At 43.1% G+C, this 21,640-nt stretch overlaps 2 protein-coding genes across 3 annotated transcripts in view; one reads left to right on the top strand and one right to left on the bottom strand.

Moving 5' to 3' along the window:
* Positions 1-2,850: 2,850 nt before the first annotated feature.
* Positions 2,851-20,852, bottom strand: nuak1b (NUAK family, SNF1-like kinase, 1b). Of its 2 annotated transcripts, none has more exons than XM_085359386.1 (7): positions 19,540-20,852; positions 14,513-14,633; positions 10,856-11,007; positions 9,486-9,551; positions 9,218-9,362; positions 7,917-8,069; positions 2,851-7,321 (listed from the first exon to the last, which is right to left on the bottom strand). In XM_085359386.1, exons 1-7 carry the CDS (start codon positions 19,822-19,824, stop codon positions 6,228-6,230), a joined length of 2,016 nt encoding a protein of 671 aa, XP_085215512.1. In that variant the 5' UTR covers positions 19,825-20,852; the 3' UTR covers positions 2,851-6,227. The 2 variants fall into 2 exon arrangements, with proteins under 2 accessions (XP_085215512.1, XP_085215511.1); XM_085359385.1 differs by having other exon boundaries at positions 7,917-8,049; positions 9,243-9,362.
* mov10l1 (Mov10 like RNA helicase 1) overlaps positions 19,384-21,640 on the top strand; it is a 25,806-nt gene continuing 23,549 nt past the window's right edge. The window contains exon 1 of the mRNA XM_085359384.1: positions 19,384-19,700. The gene's annotated coding sequence lies outside the window, so the exon portion shown is untranslated. The remainder of the gene's footprint in view (positions 19,701-21,640) is intronic.

Raw genomic sequence — 21,640 nt, 5'->3', positions numbered from 1 at the left:
GATACACGCAAAGGGGACAAGCAGCTCCTTGAGAAATCTGGACTTGTCCCCTTTTATTTACAGAAAAACGATTACGGAATCGTTCCAGGCTACCTGCGTAGAAGAAAGGCAGAGAAAGAAAAGGCTAAGCAGGACAATGATGCCTGGTTAACAAAACAACAGGAAACAGTTAAACCACTGGCCGAACAGGAGAAACAAAACATTCTCCAGGGCCTAAAGAGGAGGTTTAATGAGCTAAACTTTGAATATCAATCCCTCCCTTTTACTATCTCCCCTTCACAGCACAAAAAATACAATTACAAAATGTTTCTCGAAGAGGCAATGAGTCAAGTTGAAAAAGACATTGCCCTTTTTGAGGAACATAAATACATTTACGTAGGCAGGGAAGATGCATCTGACGAACAACAGTTACAGCGGACTCCACTGCCACCCATTAGACCGAAAAAGACAAAGTTGACACCCGCTCCTCAAGTCACACAACCAACGAAAAAGGAAACTTTCTCGACCGACAACCTACCACCTTTTCGTAGGATGTGTGTTCCACCTATATCCAGAAGTGGAAAGCAACCTATTCCCATGACTGAGAACCTTCACAGACAACCTATTCCCACCCAACTAGTTATAATTCCACGACCTAGTCCTGTCCCTCTGCCACCTATTTGTAAAAAAGCTGAATCTACACCCCGACCACCTGTAAGACCTCCAATGAAACGAGGTGTAACACCCATCCTTCCACCCATTTCCACCAAAAAGCTGTAGTGCTGTACCGTTAGAGTAGTTTTTTAACTACCTAACCCCCAACCGGTCTTGACAGAAGCCGCACCATCTGAGCCTGGTTCTGTCGAAGGTTTCTTCTTTTTAAGACAAAGGAGTTTTTCCTTCCCACCGTCGCCCAGTGCTTGCTCAGATGGGATCATTTGATTGTTGGGGTTTTCTTAAACATAAATTGGCCTATTGAAAAAATGTAGTGGTTCTTACTACATTTTATTTTCAATAGACCAATTTATGTTCAAAAAAAAAAAAATTACAGCAGAAAAGAAAGCATGGGAGACATCTGATGCATTTCATTGCTTTTTAAAAAATAATTTATAATTTATCTGGAACAAATAAAAGAAAGTAAAAATAATCTTTTGTGGATTCTTTTTCTTCAATAAGTAGTAGAATAGGCAGTTCTTTATACATAAAGCGTAGTGTTTTGTTAAAAAATAAAGTGGCACAGCGGCACTGTGTTAAAGGCCTGTGTTTTTTACCATCAGCGTGACAGCACCGTGCCGCCTTTGCAGTTTTAAGGCCCAGGGAAACAAGCCTGCCAGCGCTCTGTAGCGGCTGTGACCGCTGCCGATAAGGAAAGGCTGCTCTTCATAGAGGACTCAAGCTCAGGGAAACGTTTTCTGGTCGACTCTGGCTCCCAGAAGAGCCTCTGGAACTCTTGTGTCGTCTTTACAATGGTATATTATTTAATCTCAAAAAAAACAAAATAAAAAAAAATTGGAGATTTCCCGTATCACATAACATGTGCAGGTACACTGGTACAGCACATGTGAGCGAAATTCTTATGTGTGTGCAACAGAGGTGTGCAAAATACAATAACATAAGAACAAGCAAAATATACGAATGGGTAAATCTGAGAATTATAAGAATAAATATATGTACAAATATAAGAGTGTATGTTAGGGCTGTTCGATATAACGATATATATCAAATGACGATATAAAAATGTCTATCGTTTCCTATTATGCTATCGTTTGTTTCGTGATGTCGTAAAATAAACTGTTTACAGCAGTATTTTTCATCGTTTTGACGGTCACCTTAGTGGCTATATTAATTTCTTAAAGTTCTCTCTTTCTCTTATATTTAATATAACCACACTATGGGCGGGCAAGTGCCTGTTTTTACGTGTTTTCGTTAGCAACAATGACGGTAAAACCATCGCGTGGTTCCGCTGTACGCTTGTTTGTTTTCCACGTAAACCTTTCACAATAAAGCTCAAGATCCTGTTGAGACTTTTCAAAACAAACTGAATCACATGAGAGAGTATGCAGAGTTTACAGATGAGAAGCAAACAAAGAGCCGTCAGACTCAAACTATATGTATACACCTGCCCGCCTTCGTAAACAACTAAATGCTATGTTGCCCTATCATTTTTTGATTGGTCCACATGGTATATTTTTTCACCAATAGGAAAGGCTGGGGGAGTTGGGAGGGGGACTGAGTGCTTTCTAGTGTTTTTCCTTATAAAAACCGTTTCTTCCCGCAGTAAATATAAACAACGATAGTATTCAGGAAGAAAACCTGCATATATTATACTGAACATAAAGTTGTTTGCAAAACTTGTGCATAATTTTTACAAATGTACAACTTCTATTCGCATTTCAAGTTATGAAAACAATTCCTTAACTTGAAGCTAATGATGAAAACAGGACACCGCCGCTGACATCTTAAATCCACTGGTGAAAGTTTTTGGGTCACACATTCTTAATAAGGAAACAGAAATGAGGCCATCTCACTAGTTTAATTAACATGTGTCCTACTGAAAGAAAAAAAAAAAGACTCTGGATATCCAGTTCAACCACTGGATAAACCAGAAATAATTTGCCAAAAAAAGGTATATTTGAAGACATTCATGTGTTAAAGGGAGCTTTTGGAACTCTATAGATGGCGACTATATAGATTACTGTTTAACTTTAAATGCAAAGCCATCTTTTCTATACCTAGATGTATTTAAGGTTCTCCTTGCATGAATCCTGTATAATCTTGATGTTAAATGACTGAAGCCACTTGACTTGACAAAGCTCTAGAATAAAAAGACTATGCATAGCAAAAAGCACACAAAACACATATTACCTTCAAGATCCATTTATTTGAGTTGATACAGTACTACAGGGGCATCGTGTTGACCCGAGTTGACAGATTAAGACATTCTACAGGATTTCAGGAACTTTTATTGATTTGTCTCTCCTCAGATACTTGACCACCTCCTTCACAATGAGATGACACAACTCTATTTTAAAGAAGCAACAATATTTCTGTGTGCAGTGCGTCATGCACACAAAACACTAAAGTCCTAAGCAGGTCAAAGCATGAACATGAAGTACTTTGACATCAACTTTAAATGGCTTGATCAATAAATACAAGTATAAAAAAACCACATTGATAATAATTTTCATTATCAAATTTAAAAAAAGAAGAAAAAAAATCATGAAAGATACCAAAGGCACGCAACTTACAATACCTTGGCAGTCCAGGATCACCCACAGATTAAAAACAAATAAAACCAATAAAAGAAATTTTGGCAATATCCCGCAATAGTAAAAAGCTGTAACCAAAATAATGCTTAAATAACATAAAATACTAATTTATTATTATTGTCATAACAATATCCAGTCAAGTTTTCCTATGATTAGAATTTCTGCTAACTAACAGATATGCACCAGTTATTTCCAGTTTGGCAGAGTTAATGTTTTATCATCAGATTCTTTCCATTGATTTATTTCCTTTTTTTTTTTCCTCCTGGTGTTGTTCCAGCATATTTAGCCTCCCCTGCTTTGGTAGATGTGAAAATAAAAATTTCTTGCAGTCAGCTATTAGTAAAAATGTCAGTCTTTTGCTCTTTTTTCCAGCTAACACTTTCACCTGTGGGTATTCCAAAAACAGGGGGAAATGTGTGCGAGTTCACCAATTTCACACCAGATTTGGCTGTTTTTGTTTGTTTTTTGTTGTTGTTTTTTTCCTTTGGAGAGAAATTGTGACACTTCAAGGAAGGAAGTATTTTTTTTCTGCCATAACATAAAGCAATAAAAACATTTCTTATATTTTGGAAAATCAAAAACAGAAGCATAATAAAACAAAATACTAACATAGTATAATTTTTTCACTGTAAATCCAGTTGACAATATAATGCAATACAAAAGGCAATAAAATGCAATATAATACGCAGTGGGTCTTTCATTTGAGTCAGAACCCAGGACCTTTTCTTCGCACATGCCACCGCTGAAAACATTCAACACTTGATCTTTTTCCCTTGGGGTCCCCCACGACATGCTTTTCCACTCACATCATTTAACGTATCGGATGATGTCAGTCATCGTTCTCCAATTTTTGACATTTCTTTTGCTGCTGTTGAAAAGTGTATCACAATTTCTAAGGCCATACAGAAGACTGGGATCACACAATGACCCTCAAGACAAGCTATATCAACAGCCTCCAGCATCTCTGTTAGGGAATAACAGAAGAAAAATAAAGCAGGTCAAGCCAATGTGGGGATGATTTCATACACCGTGGGGGGGGGGGGGGGGTTGGGGAGATTCCTAAGAAAAATGCAAGGACTCTGACAAGCCCCTGACTCACCCATTCCCCTGAATCATTGTCAGTTTCATTACTTCTTTGGTATAAAACAAAAACTTTTCCTCTGCTCCTTCTATTCACTTTCTTTACTTTCACTAGTCTACGTTACAAAGCCTTCAAAAACTAAAACTATTCTAACACCTCGACCTTTTCTGCGTTTTACAGGAAAGACTGCTCTAATCTCACCACTGCTCCATGCATCACTCTTTCTCACACCTTTCTTCTCCCTCTAGCTATAAGTCTCTACGCGCCGCCTCTCTCTCACGCTCAAATGAAAACAATGGCTGGCTAATTGTGCTTGGTTGACATAATGAACTAGTATACACAGCTGGAGGGGCCGAGCACTGACCGCAGATCCCACCTGTGCTGACTCGGGCTGGGGCCAGTACAGATCTCTAGCACCAGCACGTCTCCTGCCTCCCTCTGAGGAATTTGCTGCGTCATCAGCGAGCTAAAACAAACCACCTTACTTAGCTCCTTTGAAGAGCTTGGGGTAAAATATTAACCAGCCCAGCAATGGAAAGCACCTAATCTTCTTTAGTGAAAAAAACCCCAAAATATAAATAAATAAAAGAAAGAAAGAAACACCTCTTACTTTTTTCAGGTAGGCCCAAAAAATGTGAAAGAACTAGGGCTATAGCCAGACACATTCCAGGACTGTGAGATGTTGTCTGTGCTATCTCCCTTCACTAGATGTCCCACTAGGTGAGCCCCTCCAGACCTCTTGTCCTGCCAACAAAAGTATGTTCAACCAGGCCTTAACTGCCGACAAACCAAACTACAAACTTTAACACTGACAAAGACCACGGAGGAAGGATTTTTGTTTTCTTGGCCTGTAGATGCTGGTGTATCTGTGTGTAATTTCACCTGTGTAGAAGGAATGGGCTTTGATGGGGGGAAGGGAGTAAGTAGTTAGTCAGCTGTGCTATGAAGGCCCTGGGTCTCTCTACATTCACAAACAACATGATACAAAAAAGCACAACTGGTGACAGGTTGGCCTGGCTTTTCCCTCCACATTAAGGAAATGACATACATAATTTGTATTATGAATCAAAAAAAGGCACTTCCTACATATTTCCTAGTATCATAAACATATATAGGACATATGCTTTTATGAAGGTATACTTGCCTGCGTGTTGTACATACACAGACACAGTTATATATTGGGGTATATAGATGTTTCTCGTCACCGAGTAACATAATTATATATGTCAGTTCCACAAACACAGTTGGAGACAAGGAGCTTTGGACTCTTCCAGTAATAGCCAGCGCCCACCAGTTTTGCACTTAAAACTAAAGCTACAAAATATTAATAAATAATCAGCAATGCTATTTTTTTTTTTTGGAACAAGACCCTGGTTTGTTTCATTTCTTTCTTTCTTTTTTTTTAAAGGAAGTAAAGATCACAAAAGCATATGCTCCGTTTTGAGTTCTAAGGTGCTGTTGTAAACTCATACATGGAAATGGGTGATGTCTAAGCAGAGCCAACCAGTTTCTGATCGCTGCATTTGTGATTCTAACTTGCCTTCTTGCTGAATATGTAAACATGTTGAACACAGCAAAGTCTATGGGCGGGCCAAGAGAGCTGACTGGGTGGCATTCTCTCATGCCAGCTCTGTCTCTCTCCTGCACAGAAAACCTTAACTAAATGTTTTCTAGCCAGAGAAATGTGCCTGCGTGTGTGTGAGTGCGTGTGTGCGAGTGTAGCGACGCATCTTTTCCATCGAGATTTCAACCCCATTTGAAAAAGCCACAAGCTACGAAAGGCCGATCCCAGTAACGCACTGGTCGTTAGTGTCACGCATACACATCTGTACACATACGCACACACAAACACACACTCGTGTTAAAATCCCTCTTCTTCTCTGTCTTCCACCCATCTATTAGTTGAGGTTGCTGCTGATGTCCAGGGCTTGCTGGTACACCTGAGTCATGTCCTCCAGGTCCCCCAACAAGGAGAAGCTGCCATTGTCCCCTGGGGAGCCTTTTGTTTTGGGGCCGCGGCTGAATTTGTGTCCCTGGATTGGCGGGGCTGCCTGGAAGCCTTTAAAGTTGGCGAGCTGCAGCAGGTTTTCAGCCGAGACACAAGCCCTGATGTTTGGGCGGAGGTGGGGTGTGGAAGGATGCCACTCGGCCCCGCTGAGGGAGCTGGGTGACAGGGACAGGACGGAGCTGTCCTCCCCCACTATGCTGGAGGGACGACTCTGACTGCGGGACAAACCAGAGTCGGTCGATGGAGGAGGCTCACCGAGGACTCCGGCCACCGTCGCTGATGAGGGAGGCCCGCTGTAGGTGGAGTACTTGCCATTTCGCTTCAAGATACCCTTTCTCCCCATGGCTCTCTTGGGTGGGGAGGTGGCTAGCAGAGACATGCTGGCGCCCCCTAAAAGCTCGGAGGACTCACTGCGCTCTGGGGAAGAGTAGTACCCTGATTCCCGTTGTTGGTTGTTCTTCAAGATGCCTTTTTTGGGCAGAGACGGCACGATCTTGGCTGGGGAGACTCCTCCCAGCGTCGGCTCCTCTTCCTCTCGGTCTGGGCTGGACGCCTCCTCTCCACCTTCAGCTTGCTGAGGCAGCGCTACCTGACCCAGCTCCACCTCTTCAGGACTTACAGATTGGTGCTCTTCGGTAACCCTGGTCTTCAGGATGCCTTTGGGTCTCTTTAGACCTGGCTTGTCCTCGCCTCCACTGTGCGTCTGTCCTGCCTCAACATTCTCCTTCTTGGACTTCTTGGGCCTCTGGCGCAGCAGCTGGGGCATGGCCGCAGCTTTGGCTCCAGAACCACGTGGCTCAGTGCGGTTCTGCCAGTCGATGAAACGGGCCAGCATGGGAGAGCCTCCGTGGTCGCGTTGGGTCTCGCAGTCACACACGCTGTTCTTCCAGCCCCAGTTCACCCACCAGTGATTGGCAATGTCCTCCACTGTAGCTCGACGCTCAGGATTCACCATCAGCATCCAGCGGATCAGTCCACGGGCATCTGGGAGTAAACAGAGATCTGTTGAGTGCTTCACGCTGCACATTATTTGACATACAAATACTAAAATCATATGCTATTGCTTTTTCATTTCAAAGACTGTTACACCTATACCAAAAACATGAATCACTGAGTATTTTTCAAGAGTATTTTTTTTCCACAAAAAGTTGCTCTTTTTAGCACAAAAAGTTATATTTTGTTTCCATTGTAGTTTATTCAAAAATCATGTTACCAGCAAATGAATAAGAAGTATAATGTCTTGTTGCTCAGCTAAGATGTGCTTCTTTATGCTGTCTGGATAAAAGCGTCACTGTTTATCATGTGTAATGCAATTTGCATCCACTACATGTGAACATCCAGAGCGCTCTGATCCATGCTTCCCCAAAGAGCGTATGAACAAACATCTTAAAGGCTTTCATATTCTTCTGGAATTTATGAGAAAAAGAGTCCTCGTGGTTTCTATCTGCAGCACAGCTGAATTAGATTTGCCAATTACAGTTTATGCTATTGTTTTACACAGCGCACTGAAATCAGGTGTGTTTCCTAACATGACCCAAACCAAAAGGAATGCAAGCTGAGCCAAAAGTTCCAGCAGTACCTGAGGACTGAGTGGGCTCTTTGTACTCGCCGTTGCTAATCTGGCGAATGAGGTTCTTGTGGTCTCCCCCATCAAACGGCATAGTTCCATAGACCAGGGTATACAGCAGCACCCCAAGGGCCCAGCTGTCCACCTGGAGGAAACAGTGATTAGTGATTCATGGCATTAAAAAAATGGATGCTGTGAAATGAGCTGAGTAGACTGGGCTTTGAGTTACTCTACACACCAATAAGCAATATGATATGATGTTGTTTCTCCAGCAGGCCTCTCAAAGACATAATGACAACGGCAGGTATTTTGGTGGGCCATGACTTGTTTGTGCACAGACACATTACACTCTCTCACAATATAATGTGGCTTTCAAAAATGTTACATAACACTTGGTGTTTTGAGGAGGTGCAGAGTGGTGGGAGCGGAAGAGGGTAATGAGACCAGCAGAGATAGCAACTGTGATATGCTGAGCTCCTGACAGTCGCTAAAGACATGCAGTTGACGTGTGTGTGTGTGTTTGTGTGACTGAGAGAGAGAGAGAAACAAAGAGCATGGCACAGAATAAGTGTACAGACTGTAGTTGGGGGCAGATACAGTGGGCTGTGATTTTAATGAGGGCAGCTAAAGTTTTGAGACGTAATCAATGACCAGCATCGTGAATGTTTCACTCTTTGTGTCATCGTCGGTCCATTCCTGAGTATGCGACAGGCCACTCACTATTGTCATGCTCTATTTTTGTTGTCTTTGCTCGCTGTAATTTGTGGCCTCATCCCAGCTGTGGTTCTATAATTTTGTTTTTAGCACTCTCGAGTAAATTACAGTGAATCGCACTAAATTGAACGGTTTGACTACGAAATCTAAAAATTCAACATCCCCCCCTCCTCCTTGTTGCTTTGTTTTATCCATCTGATGTAATTGTAGTGACAACGCCCTTCGGAGTGACTCTGCACTTGCAGAATGAGTGGTTTTGGGGAGACATTTTCACTGTTTCTTTCACCAAAAGTATTTGTTTAGACAGCGCTTGCGCTTTGAGGCTGGGGAGCTCATTCCAATCCAGTTAATCTGAAGACAGAGTGAGAAAAACGATCCCCTGGTTCCTCACTTCAAAGACCCCTGAATATTGTAGGAAAGGGAGGACAGGGGAGGGATGCTGACCCAAAAGAGAGAGACCTCCCTTGGACTATGGACTAATCCCATCAAAGGGCCTGAGAAGAAAGTCTACCCACCAGTTTGTATATTGACTACATGATGATTGTAATCACTAGCGGTTCATCCCAAAATGAATTTTCAGGGAGGGCAATAAATGATTAAATTTCTATTTCCGCTGAGACTCACCTCCGGGCCACGGTATGGTCTCCCATTGACGATCTCCGGTGAAGCATATAGGGGGCTACCGCAGAAGGTTTGCAGTAGCTTGTCTTTATGGTAGAGGTTGGACAGCCCAAAATCAGCAATCTGTGAACACAAGGCCAAGTTAGAATTTCAGGTCATATTATTTCTTTTCCCTCACGCAAAGATCATTTGAGACAAGGCTTTGGCTGCCAACACATCCCAGACCATCACAAGAGGCAAGGTTACCTTAATATTACAGTTTTCATCCAGTAGCACATTTTCCAGTTTCAGATCCCTGTGCACTACTCCATTCTGCAGTGAGAAAAAAGAAAAAGATTGATGCATGCATCAGCTCATTTTTCATTAAAGAGGGTTCCAAGCAATAAACAGTCCATTGCATTTGTATGTATGTGTGATTTACTTTGACAAAGATAGCTTGAGGAAATCAAGACAGCCTGTTGGCTTAGTACTCTTTAATTGGTCCTGTCCCCTCGAAGATCTTCAAGCTGACATCTGCTGGGACTTTCTTTTAAATCAGCTCAAATGTGTGACATAAACATGAGCCTGTAATTATCTCCCAGTATGAATTATGTTCTCAGAGCATCATGGGATAAAACAGCGACTATGCTGTTAATGCACGGGTTGGGGAAAAAAAATCCAGGAATTAACATGTGGTACGCAGACAGACAGAACCCAGCTCAGATGCAGAGGAGTGACTTCATCCGTCACCCCCCGCCTGTTTGCGCAGCTCAGCATTGCATCTCCTGTCGGTGACTGTCTAACACGGTGCTCATTTTCACATGACTCTGATTGGTGAACACAAGGAAGAAGTGGTTGGTTGCTTGTTGTGCCTGTGACTCACACCACCCCACCCAGCAAGGGGTTGCGCTTGGTGGTAATGACTCATCATTCATGGCTGTCTGGGACCAATCTGTGAACCAATCGTCTATCATCTGATAACTTAGCCTCTGGGGGCAAAGGCTGGCGTTTTGGGGAAGATACACAGGTAATGGACAATTGACATTCAGGCCAGGACGTCCTGTTTAGCGCCGCGGCCATGACTTAGAGTCTGATAATGAAAGCAAATTCTTTTTTTAAAAAAAGAAAAGGGGAGCATTTATAGAGATTAGTCTGGGAGTCCCCTAGCTGAAGACTATGACATCATCCCTATCTACAGCTGGGAAAAGTGTGACAAGTGGGGAGCCAATGGGATCTTTGGGTTTTAAGCAGAGTAAGTGAGGTGTGGATGTGGGTGTGAACCAAACTTAATCTCTGGAGAATGACTCTGGGGGTAGCTCAGGACATCAGTCCGTGTGTGTGCGGCAAGATTTGAGCACAGATTTAAAGACAGGGCCTGTTTGTTGCCCTGCTCTGTAATGGGAGGGTAAGCCTGAATTAAACTGGCCTGCATTCTATCTTCACTCAGAAACAGATGACTCTCTACAACCAGTGCGCCAAGAACAGCACACCGTGCAGGGCTGGCAGATTATACTAGCTATGCGTCTGAATGTGTGAGGGGAATGGTGAAGGATAAATTAAGGACTTAAAGTCTTTATGTGTGTAAGAGACACAGAGCACAGCGTGCACAAGCTGAAGGCACGGATGAGTTTTCTCACCTTGTGACAGTGGTGCACGGCGGAGACTATCTGTCTGAAGAAGCGCCGCGTCTCCCGCTCGCTCAGGCGCCGACGCTCGCTAATGTAGTCATACAGCTCGCCCTTGCTGGCATACTCCATCACAATCACGATCTTGTCCTTGTTCTCAAACACTGAGAAATGATAAGAAAATAGCAACACATTATTACCGACTTTCCAAAAACATAGAGGTATGGGAGGACAGCTTCTTAAGTCTGCCCAGGTTCATTTTGCCTTCTTAATAAAAATATTAATGAGCATTATTAAGTAAAAAAGCAGGAAAAAAAACGTTTACTCCGCCCTTTGTTTTTTTTGGAGGGAATTGGGAATCCAAATTCCAAAGCAACACATTACATCTCTACATTTCTCCCAGGGTTACATCACCCAGACCCCACCTCATGTGCCTGGCTCCTTCACAACACTACAGCAGGGAGGGGCTGTTAACTCAATCAGGCCTTGCTCAGAGAGCAGAGCAAGTGGAGAGCAGTGAAAACAGACCACAAAAAAAAAAAAGAAAAGGAGAAAGAGTTACCTTCACAGGCTCAGGTGGAGGTTCTGCTACAGCTTGAGCTTTGCATCATGTTGCCACTTTTCACAACACAGTCCGATATTTCTAACAACCAACCTATATTCTTCTATCTTCTGTACCTACTCTTACAAAGCAGGCTTTTTCTCTTTTGGACCTTGAACTTTTATTACGACCGAAGCAAAATGAATAAACCTGGTGACACGTGTGCTGATTTTTAGAGGAATGCTGTTTCATTTTTATCGCCATTGAAATACAGCTCACCAGACATATCATTGTGTGTCAGTTTTTAGCCATCCGCTATATAATTTCAGTTTGGCAACATGCTTCTTGGCATGAAGAGTATGACAGCGGTTAGGGAGAGAGAGGAGAAGAAGAGAGAGGGGAAAAAAGGCTAGAAAAACACAGTCAGCCATGTTGCTACATATTGTCCGTGTTGATTTTCCCACACAGCAGGGTCACTGAGGTGGGGGCCTCCGCTTTCTGTACTCTTGAGTGAGCACCTTCACAGTCTGTCACACTACTTTCCTCAGCACCCCACCCCTCCTCTCCTGGGGTTCTTTTAAAGATATAATCCTCTACAAAAACACACAGTTGCTGAGTGATGGTAATGCTCCCTGATTGTGACTGTCTGGCAGCTCGGGAAGTAACAGACGGGATGTAAGCCAAGCACTTGGGAGGGCAAAAGCAGACTCAGCTCTCTGATTGGTGGACAGAGGAGTGACCTGGGGTGACATTCACGGCGAACCTTGATGGGGTTAGGCTGGGGGAGCCAATTCTCAGCTTGCACTCCCATTTACCTTTGAGCACTTGCGGTGAGGTAATTACCTGGCTTACATAACTCGGGTTTGTTACAGCCCACTGGGCACGCCAGCCACCACTAAAGCCTCGCTGTCACTCACTGGGCTTTGTTCACAGGTCATGCCCTCACATCTGACTAATTAGCGCCTATTGTCCTAGTGTCTGCACTGATGATAGACTGTTGTTGAAAACTTGCACAAGGGCCAAAGAGTCACACAGAGGAGTGGAGGGATAATTCTAAAGTAGGCCATAAACAAGCACATTTTAATTAATCTGTAGGGTATTTTTCCCTTTGTTTATCATGTTTACTTAAGATATTTGGAGATATAGGCTGATTTTTGCCTAGATTTAGCTGACAAATTTAACACCATTGCAAATATAGTCAGCGACTTAGCTTAGCTTAGCACAAAATCTGGAAGCAGCACTGAGAAAGTGAACTCCTGCCAAGGTAACAGAATTGGCAAGATCTTAGCTTTAGCTTTGTATTTTCTGTGGGGACACAAGAAGAGTGATCATTTTTTATTTTGTTGTAAGAAGGTAAATTTCTAAAGATTCCCCTCACGCTGAAGGGTTTGGGTTTTTTTCCCCCCTGGCTGAATCAGTTCATGCTGCTTGAGCATTTTGTAGGGTTGACTATTTCTCTTAAAAGGAGGGCACTGCATAGCTTCGCCTGAGGAGCAAAGAGCAAAAAAAAAAAAAAAAAAAAACTTTAAATGTCCCCACGCAGCATGCTGATGGATGCAGAATGTGAGGGAGTGGTAAAAATCAATCTTCACGCACACATCTGGTTCAGCTTTGCTTCACACAAGGCAGTTAGCAGGGGCTGTTGAAGAGGGTGTTGCCGGATACACAAATCTTTAGGCCTCCTATACATCTCTAAAGCAAGGCTGGGCGGAGGCCAGGCCACAACAGTAAACGCTGGGTTTGAGGAGAAACACCAAAGAGCGAGAGCAATGAGTCTGGTTAGGTTTGTTGGTAGAATTGACTGCTTTTAAAGGAAGGCAGCACACATAGAAACACCATGCAGGCTCGCCTGAGTTTATAAAGCTGGCTGTTCTTTAATCATTCTCTTGCAAAACACATAAAATTCATCGGTAATTCAGCCCTCTGACCGACTACTGGCACGTTCCCATGACAAATAGTTATGTTTGTTACATATACACATTGCTGATAATGACCTAAGGACTTTGAAACTGAACAAAGGACAGTGGCTAAGCCAGTTAGGGAAGTACCACACAGCCTGCAGCCGCTATGCCAGGGCAGCTAACCTGAAAATGGCATTGAAACTGTTGCTATGTTGACACAATAGTCACGAGTCACAAATCACATGACAAAAAAACAAACAAACAAAAAAACACACTGCAGTGCGTTGTGAATGTAGGAGACGGAAAACAGACCCATACTACATATTATCAGATGATTAATTGCAAGCACTATGTTGAAAAAAATCAATGGGAACTGTTCAACCTTTAGAGTCGCCATCAATTCTAATCTAATGTTTTCTTCCGGTGATGTAAAGGTCATTCATGAGGACTCATCAAAAAAAGGAGGCCCAAAACAATAAATATGTTGTCAATGTCTGACTTGAAGTCTTTGATATTTAGTGAACTGCTTCCTGGGGTAGACATATGTTGATATTGCTCCAAGGGAAGGCTTATGGTCTTTCCTCCTGCTGCATAGCACTGGATTGGAGTCAGACGGGGAGCAAGCCCGGGTGACTGAGGCCAATCCAGAGTCTCCTGAGCTACACACACAAAGGTTCATACACTGAGATAAATATACTGGGATTTATACAGACACATATGTGCAGACACACACACATGCACGAGTATAGTCTGGTTCCCAGCTGCTGTTGTCTCTAAGTATCAGCAGATGTCTGGCCCTGAGATCAAGACCAGAGAAGACAAGGGGATGTGACCTCTTAGATGTGGGAGAGGCAATCCCTTAGAATATCACCCCTCTTATAAACACAAACTTTCACAAATGTGAATGCAATACACACACACACACACACACACACACACACACACACACACACACAAAGAGAAGAATCCAGATGTAAATTGTCAAAGTCATCCAGACTTTTACTAGACCAGGCAGCCAGACGGGAAGAAGATTAATAACATCCCAGAGCTGTAGTCCAGGACTTATTATGACATCTGCATGTCATAACATGACAGTCCTACAGCTCGGCCACGAGTGCTAAATGAGCTGATGGGGGGAAGAATTCTGGACATGTGTGATTTTGTTTGCATGTTCAAATTAAATAAGTGTCCATGATTTGTCACAGGTAGACATTCAAAGACCCTCACCTTCATATATAGAGATGATGTGGGGGTGGCGGAGGGACGACATGATCTCAATCTCTCGGCGAATGTGTACCATGTCCTGCTCATCCTTAATCTTCTCCTTCCGAATGGACTTGATAGCCACCTGGAAAGAGAGGACAAACACTTTTCACTCATGTGACTTCAGCAGCAAAGGAAAAAAAGCAAAAAACAAACAAACAAACAAGCAAACAAAAATCCCCCGCCTAGATATACAGTATCTTGAATGTGTCACATTTAACAGTTTAAAGTAAAAGCAGATTTGTCTTTTTTTCCAAGAAAATTGATTTGAAAAATAGGCTGATTTAATCTGGGAAGAGACGTGACTGCAGAAAGTCACTGAAATGAGATTAAGCTGCAACAGATTTATCTGTCACATGCGATTTGTTATCAGTGAACTTTAAATTGTACACTTCATCCACAGTACATGGTGCACGTCATGAGATGTCAGTCTGCACACAATGCTTGATTTCATTATCAAAGAAAAACAAACCTCCCCTGTCCACCTACAGAGACTTTTAATAACCTTTGACCTTACGAAGCCTTGCTGAGGTCAAACTATTGCAAACTGAAACACAAGTACCAACATTGTGGCCTGTTTTGATATTCAATCATCATGATTACAGAAGCATCAGAGGACAGATTCACACAGTGCAACATGGCAGTTTCCATAGTAAAGACTTCTCTGGGAGCAGCTGTTGTTAACTAATCGCCTGTGTCCAAAATCACTCCCCTGACTCAGTCATTCCCTCATCAGTATATAATGGTCACTCAATAGTTCACTCAATACGGCGCGCTATCTTGGAAACAGGGAGCGTTTTCGGAGCCAGTCTGGGACTCTGCAGCCATACTAGCACATAGTAGCGCTTTGTGTGAAATGCTAAAGTCTTCATGCTAATAAAACTATGCTGATATAATTATAAGGTTTAATTTAAGCAGTCATGGTCACTATTCTGCTTTGCTGTGTTAGCAAGCTAACATCTGTGCATTAGCACAACACACAGTGCAGCTTAGGCTGATGGAAATGCCATTAGGTTTGCAGGAATTTGGCAATAAGGTAATGGTTAGGCAAATAGCCTCTAAAGTACTGCCGTTCATCCAAATTGGTGCATGGATGTCTGCACTAACTGCCACTCCAACAACTGTGGAGAAATTTCTTTCGAAATCCCAACCACGTACAGCAGGCGCGGGGTAGAAAAGCCTATAAAGTCTGCACCATGTATCCCTAAAAAGCAGTGAGAAAGGTGTTAAGTGTTCACCGATTTTAAGAAGAGGAAAGAGAGAGCTGAAGGTTAGAGTGATCCTCCATCAATCGGTCAGTATTAACTTACAAAGCAAATTTCCTCCCTTGTCAAAAGTCCCCGAGAAGACCCTAACCACTACCCCCGCCTTGTATGTTTAGTTATTCTGATTAAACACAGCTAATGGCCCGTATTCGAAAAAGCCTGAAAAGATGGCCTGCTGAGAGTTTTATGGAGGTATCAGGAGAACGGGCAGGGGATGAGGAAGTGATTCACTCCTTGCCGTGCCAAATGGGCCCGTTAAAAAGAGCTTAACAGTCAACAATGACACTTGATTTGATGATTCTTCAGTGTCATGGCAAAGCCAATTCAGTTAAGAGTCAGCCGCAACAGGATGCATTCAAACCACTAACCTATGTACTCCATAAATGAGAGGTTAGCATCCTTCTTCAAATAAACCAGTGGAGAGCCCACGGTCTAGCACATCATTCTTGTAGCCTAAACAATCTGGATTGAGCCCCGAGTTGTTCTTTGATCAGGTCTGTAAAGCATCTTTTCACTCTGAATTATGTTAGTTTAAACTTTTGTCCTCCTGACTAAACTGCAGTATTCTGTGGAGCCCAGCTTTATTCCATTCAGCGAAAAACCACAGGCAGTAGCGAGTGCCAAGCTAATTACCGTGTACATCAATAAAAATAACCCCAAACCGGAATAGCTGCCTTCCAGAGCATGCCTTGATTACATAGAATTTAAAGAAATGATACCATAATAAACAAGCCAGGGTCCAGGGGGTTCACATGCTGTGTTCATAATTGGGAAAAGTTGTTTGTGTCTTAACACTGATGTTTTCCTTTACCTCATCAAAATCATCAGGATTTTATCACTGATCCCCAAAACGTGACTGACACTTGACTTTGCAAAGCTGAATGCAGCTTGCCTTTTTCAGTTGTTGTGGGATGGATGGATGCATGCATGCAAAAAATACCTGATTTTTTTTAAATTAGCGAATGAACTAAGAAATTGCCTACAAAAGTTACACACAAAGACAAGTAAAATGTGTAGAGAAGTTAATTCTACACTGCATGATAAATCAGTGAATGAGACAGTTCCCCAATATTGGGCTAGAAAGCCAGATATCTTTTGTGTATCTCCTCATGTTGCTTTGCCCTGACCTTGATGCGGATCATTACACAGGACCGCAGATCAGCTACTTGCCAGCTGGCGGAGCTGGCTGACGCAGCTACGCTTGTTCTTAAGTGGACCCCCCTATTACTGTCACTCACAGTAAACGGGCGCTGCACTGCTGCCCACGTCGGTCCCTGCCAGGTATGGGGCGGCCTCGTCTGCCCCTCCCGTCGTCCAGACTTTGTTCTCAAAAGAGCTCGTTTGAAGTGAAAGTCCATGTTTCGCTTCAGCGGAGCCTGACATCGTTCTGGGCTTTCTCAGGCCATTAAAATAGATGAAGTATTCATCACAAACTCACTCGTCCCTGCATTGTCTAAAGATCATGATCATCTGTCGTATTGACTGTGTGTCTGAGTCAGACTTAGGAGGAGGCAGAGAGAGGGAGAGTGAGTGGGAGAAAGAGGCCCGTCACTTTTCCAGAGAAGTGTATTCTCAAACAGAGCCAGGAATCATAATGCCTCATCAGCTGTACAACATAGAAAATAACAGAGGAATGCCAATGTTTTTCCCTCTTGCGTACCTCCCTATTGAGTCCATTGTTGGGGAATGATGTAATCTGGTGCTTTAAGCACATATTAATATGACTCTTTACCCCTTTTAACTGAGCCGGTTTCTCTCTTGTTATGGTGGTGAGCTTCCCTGTATCTCTGTGCTAACTCCCCAGCCCCTGTCTGTGATGGATCCTCCATACAGGATATTAACATTACCTTCTAAATCTAATTTCCTGCTGTGGATGGCCTTTCATGTGTCAGTGTCCATTATAGGCCTGACTGTCACCATAACCTTTTCACTATAGTCCTCTCTAGATGGCATGTAATACTTAATGCAGCTATTTGAAACATAGCCACAGGTCTCCTTTTACCTTTCACACACATGCACAGAAACACGGGTTGTGCACATCCCACAAAGCCACACCAAGTTCTCTGTGATCTGCTGCACTTCACTTAATGTTAGGTGTTTGTGTTTTTTACTGAGCGTGCAAATTGTACAACAAACGGGCTTCCAGGTGAAACCAGCTCTACTTTCACTGACATGCTGAATATGCTTGCATCTAATCTGTCGTTCGTTATTCCCATGTGTGTGCATGCACACACAGAGAGCTTCATCAGTTTATCTCTCCACTTTGTTCTTCTCACTGGGTCTGTGGAACAAGCCAGGAAAAGGTTCAGGGCAGCTGAGATGATTAAATAACGTTCTCACCACACTGGTTTACATGCCAAATGGACACAAGGGACTCCCTCTGGATCAGAGGTCAAGTAAACTCTAGCAGCGTAGTGCCATATGCATAAGCTGCGAGATGGTGAGTACTCTATGTGCACAGACTTGGGTCCCATATTAATAGTTCTCTATTTTAAGTTTTAATGCTAAGCTCAGCTCAGTGCTGTAGATAATAGGAGAACTGGAGCCACTGGGCTATAGTTTTTTGACTTACACATAAGTATGTTGGGTTTATTTATATATTTAGTGACTGGCAAGTAGTGCTTTATGGCTTAGTAACAAAAATATAATAAACTTGCCAACTATTTGACAAACATTGTCAATTATTTAACAAAAGATTTCCAAGATATCCAAAGCCAACAATCATGCAATACACTTTGACCTGTCCAGTTAGTACAATTGCACAGTTTTATGATGCTAGTGAAATTACATTAATTCATATTACACTTGCTACCATGGCAATAATGCCGAAAAACAAACGGAAGAAAGGAGAAGCTGGCAAGTGGGACAGGTCAAACAGGAATGTCGTACCAGGGGGTTTGCTGCCCCCCTTCCCCTATTAAACATGCATTTGCCAGGAGCTATGAATCCGCTGGGGGACATTGTTGGCCTGTACTAAGTTTCAGTGGAAATTTCCTCATGCCCTGCCAGAATGGGCACTGGGGTCATATTTTGCCACATGTGGAAATAGTTGGTAGAGATCTGCCGGTCTGCAAGGACATCACAGCGGATGGTGGGTTTACTGCCACAAATATACAGTTCATCACTTTCAAATAAAAGAAACGCAAAGTGCCAGACTGAGCCATGCAGGGAAAAAAAAACTTGGCACTTTAAAAATAGAAACAAAACGGGAAGGGAAAAACTGTACGGCACTGTGCAGAGTGATGAAACAGTACAAGTAACCTACTACTTTAAAGACTGAGACTATGTCAAATGCTGGTCATTCGCATAAGAGTGAATTTGGGGTTGATCTGAACTTTGCAATGCATGTCTTAAAAACTTTACAAATTATGAATGAGCGTGGACGCAGGACACTTCTGGGGAACTTTTGTGAAGCTTGTGAGGGTCAGACAAGTCCCCATAAGTCTGTCAGTAGCCGGAATTGCACTCCGGCATCCGGTCGTGAGGCCCTGCATGTGTGCAGCGTAACTCCCTGGCCCCACTGGCCTTTTTGGAGCATGGTGGGGGAATTCCCAGCGGGGGTAGGTCGTGCACACGCGTCTGGGAGCAACAAACCACTTAATTTGGGACCAGTGCTGTTTGTAGTGGCTGCTAAAGGGCGTTACAGAAGTATTGTGAATTACAAGCGTCTGGGTTTACTAAAAGCATCGTGACAGATGTTTGCAGCTGCTTGTGTAAATGGCTCACCTCTCTGCCAGAGTGCCGCTCAATGGCCTTCTTGACTTTGCCATAGGTGCCTCTTCCCAGCGTCTCCAGCAGCTCGTAGCGATGCTTCAGGTTGTGCTTGTGATGGTGTTTCTTCACGCCCGAGTTTCTCCGTCCATCACCACTCGTCGGGGTCTCCTCAGGTGAGCTGCCGGCAGGTGGAGTTGAAGGTGGTGGTGCAGCGGAGGGCTCACCCGCCGAGCTTTGGCCCTTCTGGGCCTCGGGACGGGTGCCCCCCCGGTGCGACGATAAATAAGCGGTTTCCATCTCACTATAAGGAAGGGTTTAAAACAGCCTTCCCACTGTTAAATATATCACTACCTACCTAAAAAATAAATCGATAATATAATACTTATAGGCCTAATAATAGTAATAATAAATAAATAAATTACAAGGAACGACGCCAGTCATGTTATCACACGTGGAAACTGACATTTCCAGATTGTCTCAGTTGATCAATAGGCTTTGATCATAGTGGCCAGAGATCTCTCCTTCTACCTATTCATATTAATAATTGCTATATACTAAAGGATTACTACATGAGCGCGGAAGTCTAAAAGGATCGGACCTTAATAACCTGGTACATACTCTATCATTGGTTAAAAATACATTCTAGTGCCAATATAGTTAAAAAATATAGTGTATTATTCAGATTTCGACAGCAGGCTGCATGCCGGAAGCTCAGCACACTTTCGATTCAGAGATGCTATACTGGCTATAAATATGTGCAAGCTCTCTATCCCATTAAAATAAAATAAAATAAAATAAAATAAAATAAGACAGCCTAAATAAATTGCTACGATCCCCTTACTCCTCAATTTACTCGCATGATCTGGCTGTGGTTAGCTCTGGCTCGTTCACATCATCTGTCGTCCCAAACACTGCCAACATCACGAGAAAGGCGAGAAAGCTGCGACGAAACCGGCGTTTTGGATGAAGATGACCCTCATTTTGTCCACGGCCCAGGTAAAGCTCCTCATTCATCAGGACTCTGTCTATTGTGCGACTGCATGCTCCGAGCCGGGGTCGACGGTGGTGAAAGTGCGCTGGGATCGGACTCTATCTCAAGCTGAGACGTTTTGGATATTGCCATGGTCGTTTCACTGCTCCCCCTCTTTTTCTTCGTGGCCTTCTTGTTTCTCCTTCCCTTTCTTTCTCTATCTCCAGCGTGAGGGGCTGTGAAGAAGGAATGCGAGAGGATCCGAGACCGGAGGCGGAGTTTAGGCAGATCTCCTCCTTCCCTGTCCTTTCGCTTCCCTTCTGTCTTTGTGCTCCCCTCATCATTCCCTCTCACATCTTTTATGATATGCCGAGTCTCACGGGCGTAGCCAGCGATCATGTGCACGGGAGGTGACACCTCCCTCCCCCCACCCTCAATGCCCTTTGTGTCTTATTGCCACTGTCACCCCTTCTACCAGACAGATCTGCAGTTCACCTCCACATATTTTATGTAGTACCACTAATAGCACTTATATATATATATATATATATATATATATATATATATATATATAGATAGATAGATAGATAGATAGATAGATAGATAGATAGATAGATAGAAGCTGTGGCCTTTGGCCAGTGTGCTTTAGCTAGCATTTAGACTAAAAACACAAAGCCAGAAGGCAACAAATGTATATGTACGACAAAAAAACAAAAGATGTGCTTTTAATGGGAGTTATTTACAGAATTATTTCTTGGCTAACAGGTTGTCATACACTGTGATGAGCCAAAGAAAGAAAGAAAGAAAGAAAGAAAGAAAGAAAGAAAGAAAGAAAGAAAGAGGTGCATTCCTTAGTTTTATAAATTGAATGCATATGCTGCCTGGAGGGAGCCTAGTCTGCTGAAAAAAATCAAGTTTAAACATAAACAATCTGTCAGATTTGTTAAGTATTACATTATTGTCAATTTAGATAGGTGTGGTTTTGCTCAGTTTTGGTCACAAAAAAAGGAGGAAGTTACATTTGTCAGGGCTCGTGTGCGGAGGCGAGGAAGGGATGACCCACATGCAGGACTCGTGGTGCAGAACGAGGTTTATTGAATATGTAGACAACAGATGATAGGATGGATGGCTGGCTGGCTGGAC

Source organism: Diplotaxodon limnothrissa, linkage group LG7 (assembly GCF_057381915.1).
Source record: "Diplotaxodon limnothrissa isolate DT_005_m linkage group LG7, D_limnothrissa_male_GT1.1, whole genome shotgun sequence".
Lineage (NCBI taxonomy): Eukaryota > Metazoa > Chordata > Actinopteri > Cichliformes > Cichlidae > Diplotaxodon > Diplotaxodon limnothrissa.
The sequence above is the reverse complement of the archived record's forward strand: the minus strand, read 5'-3'. Positions and strand labels throughout refer to the sequence as shown.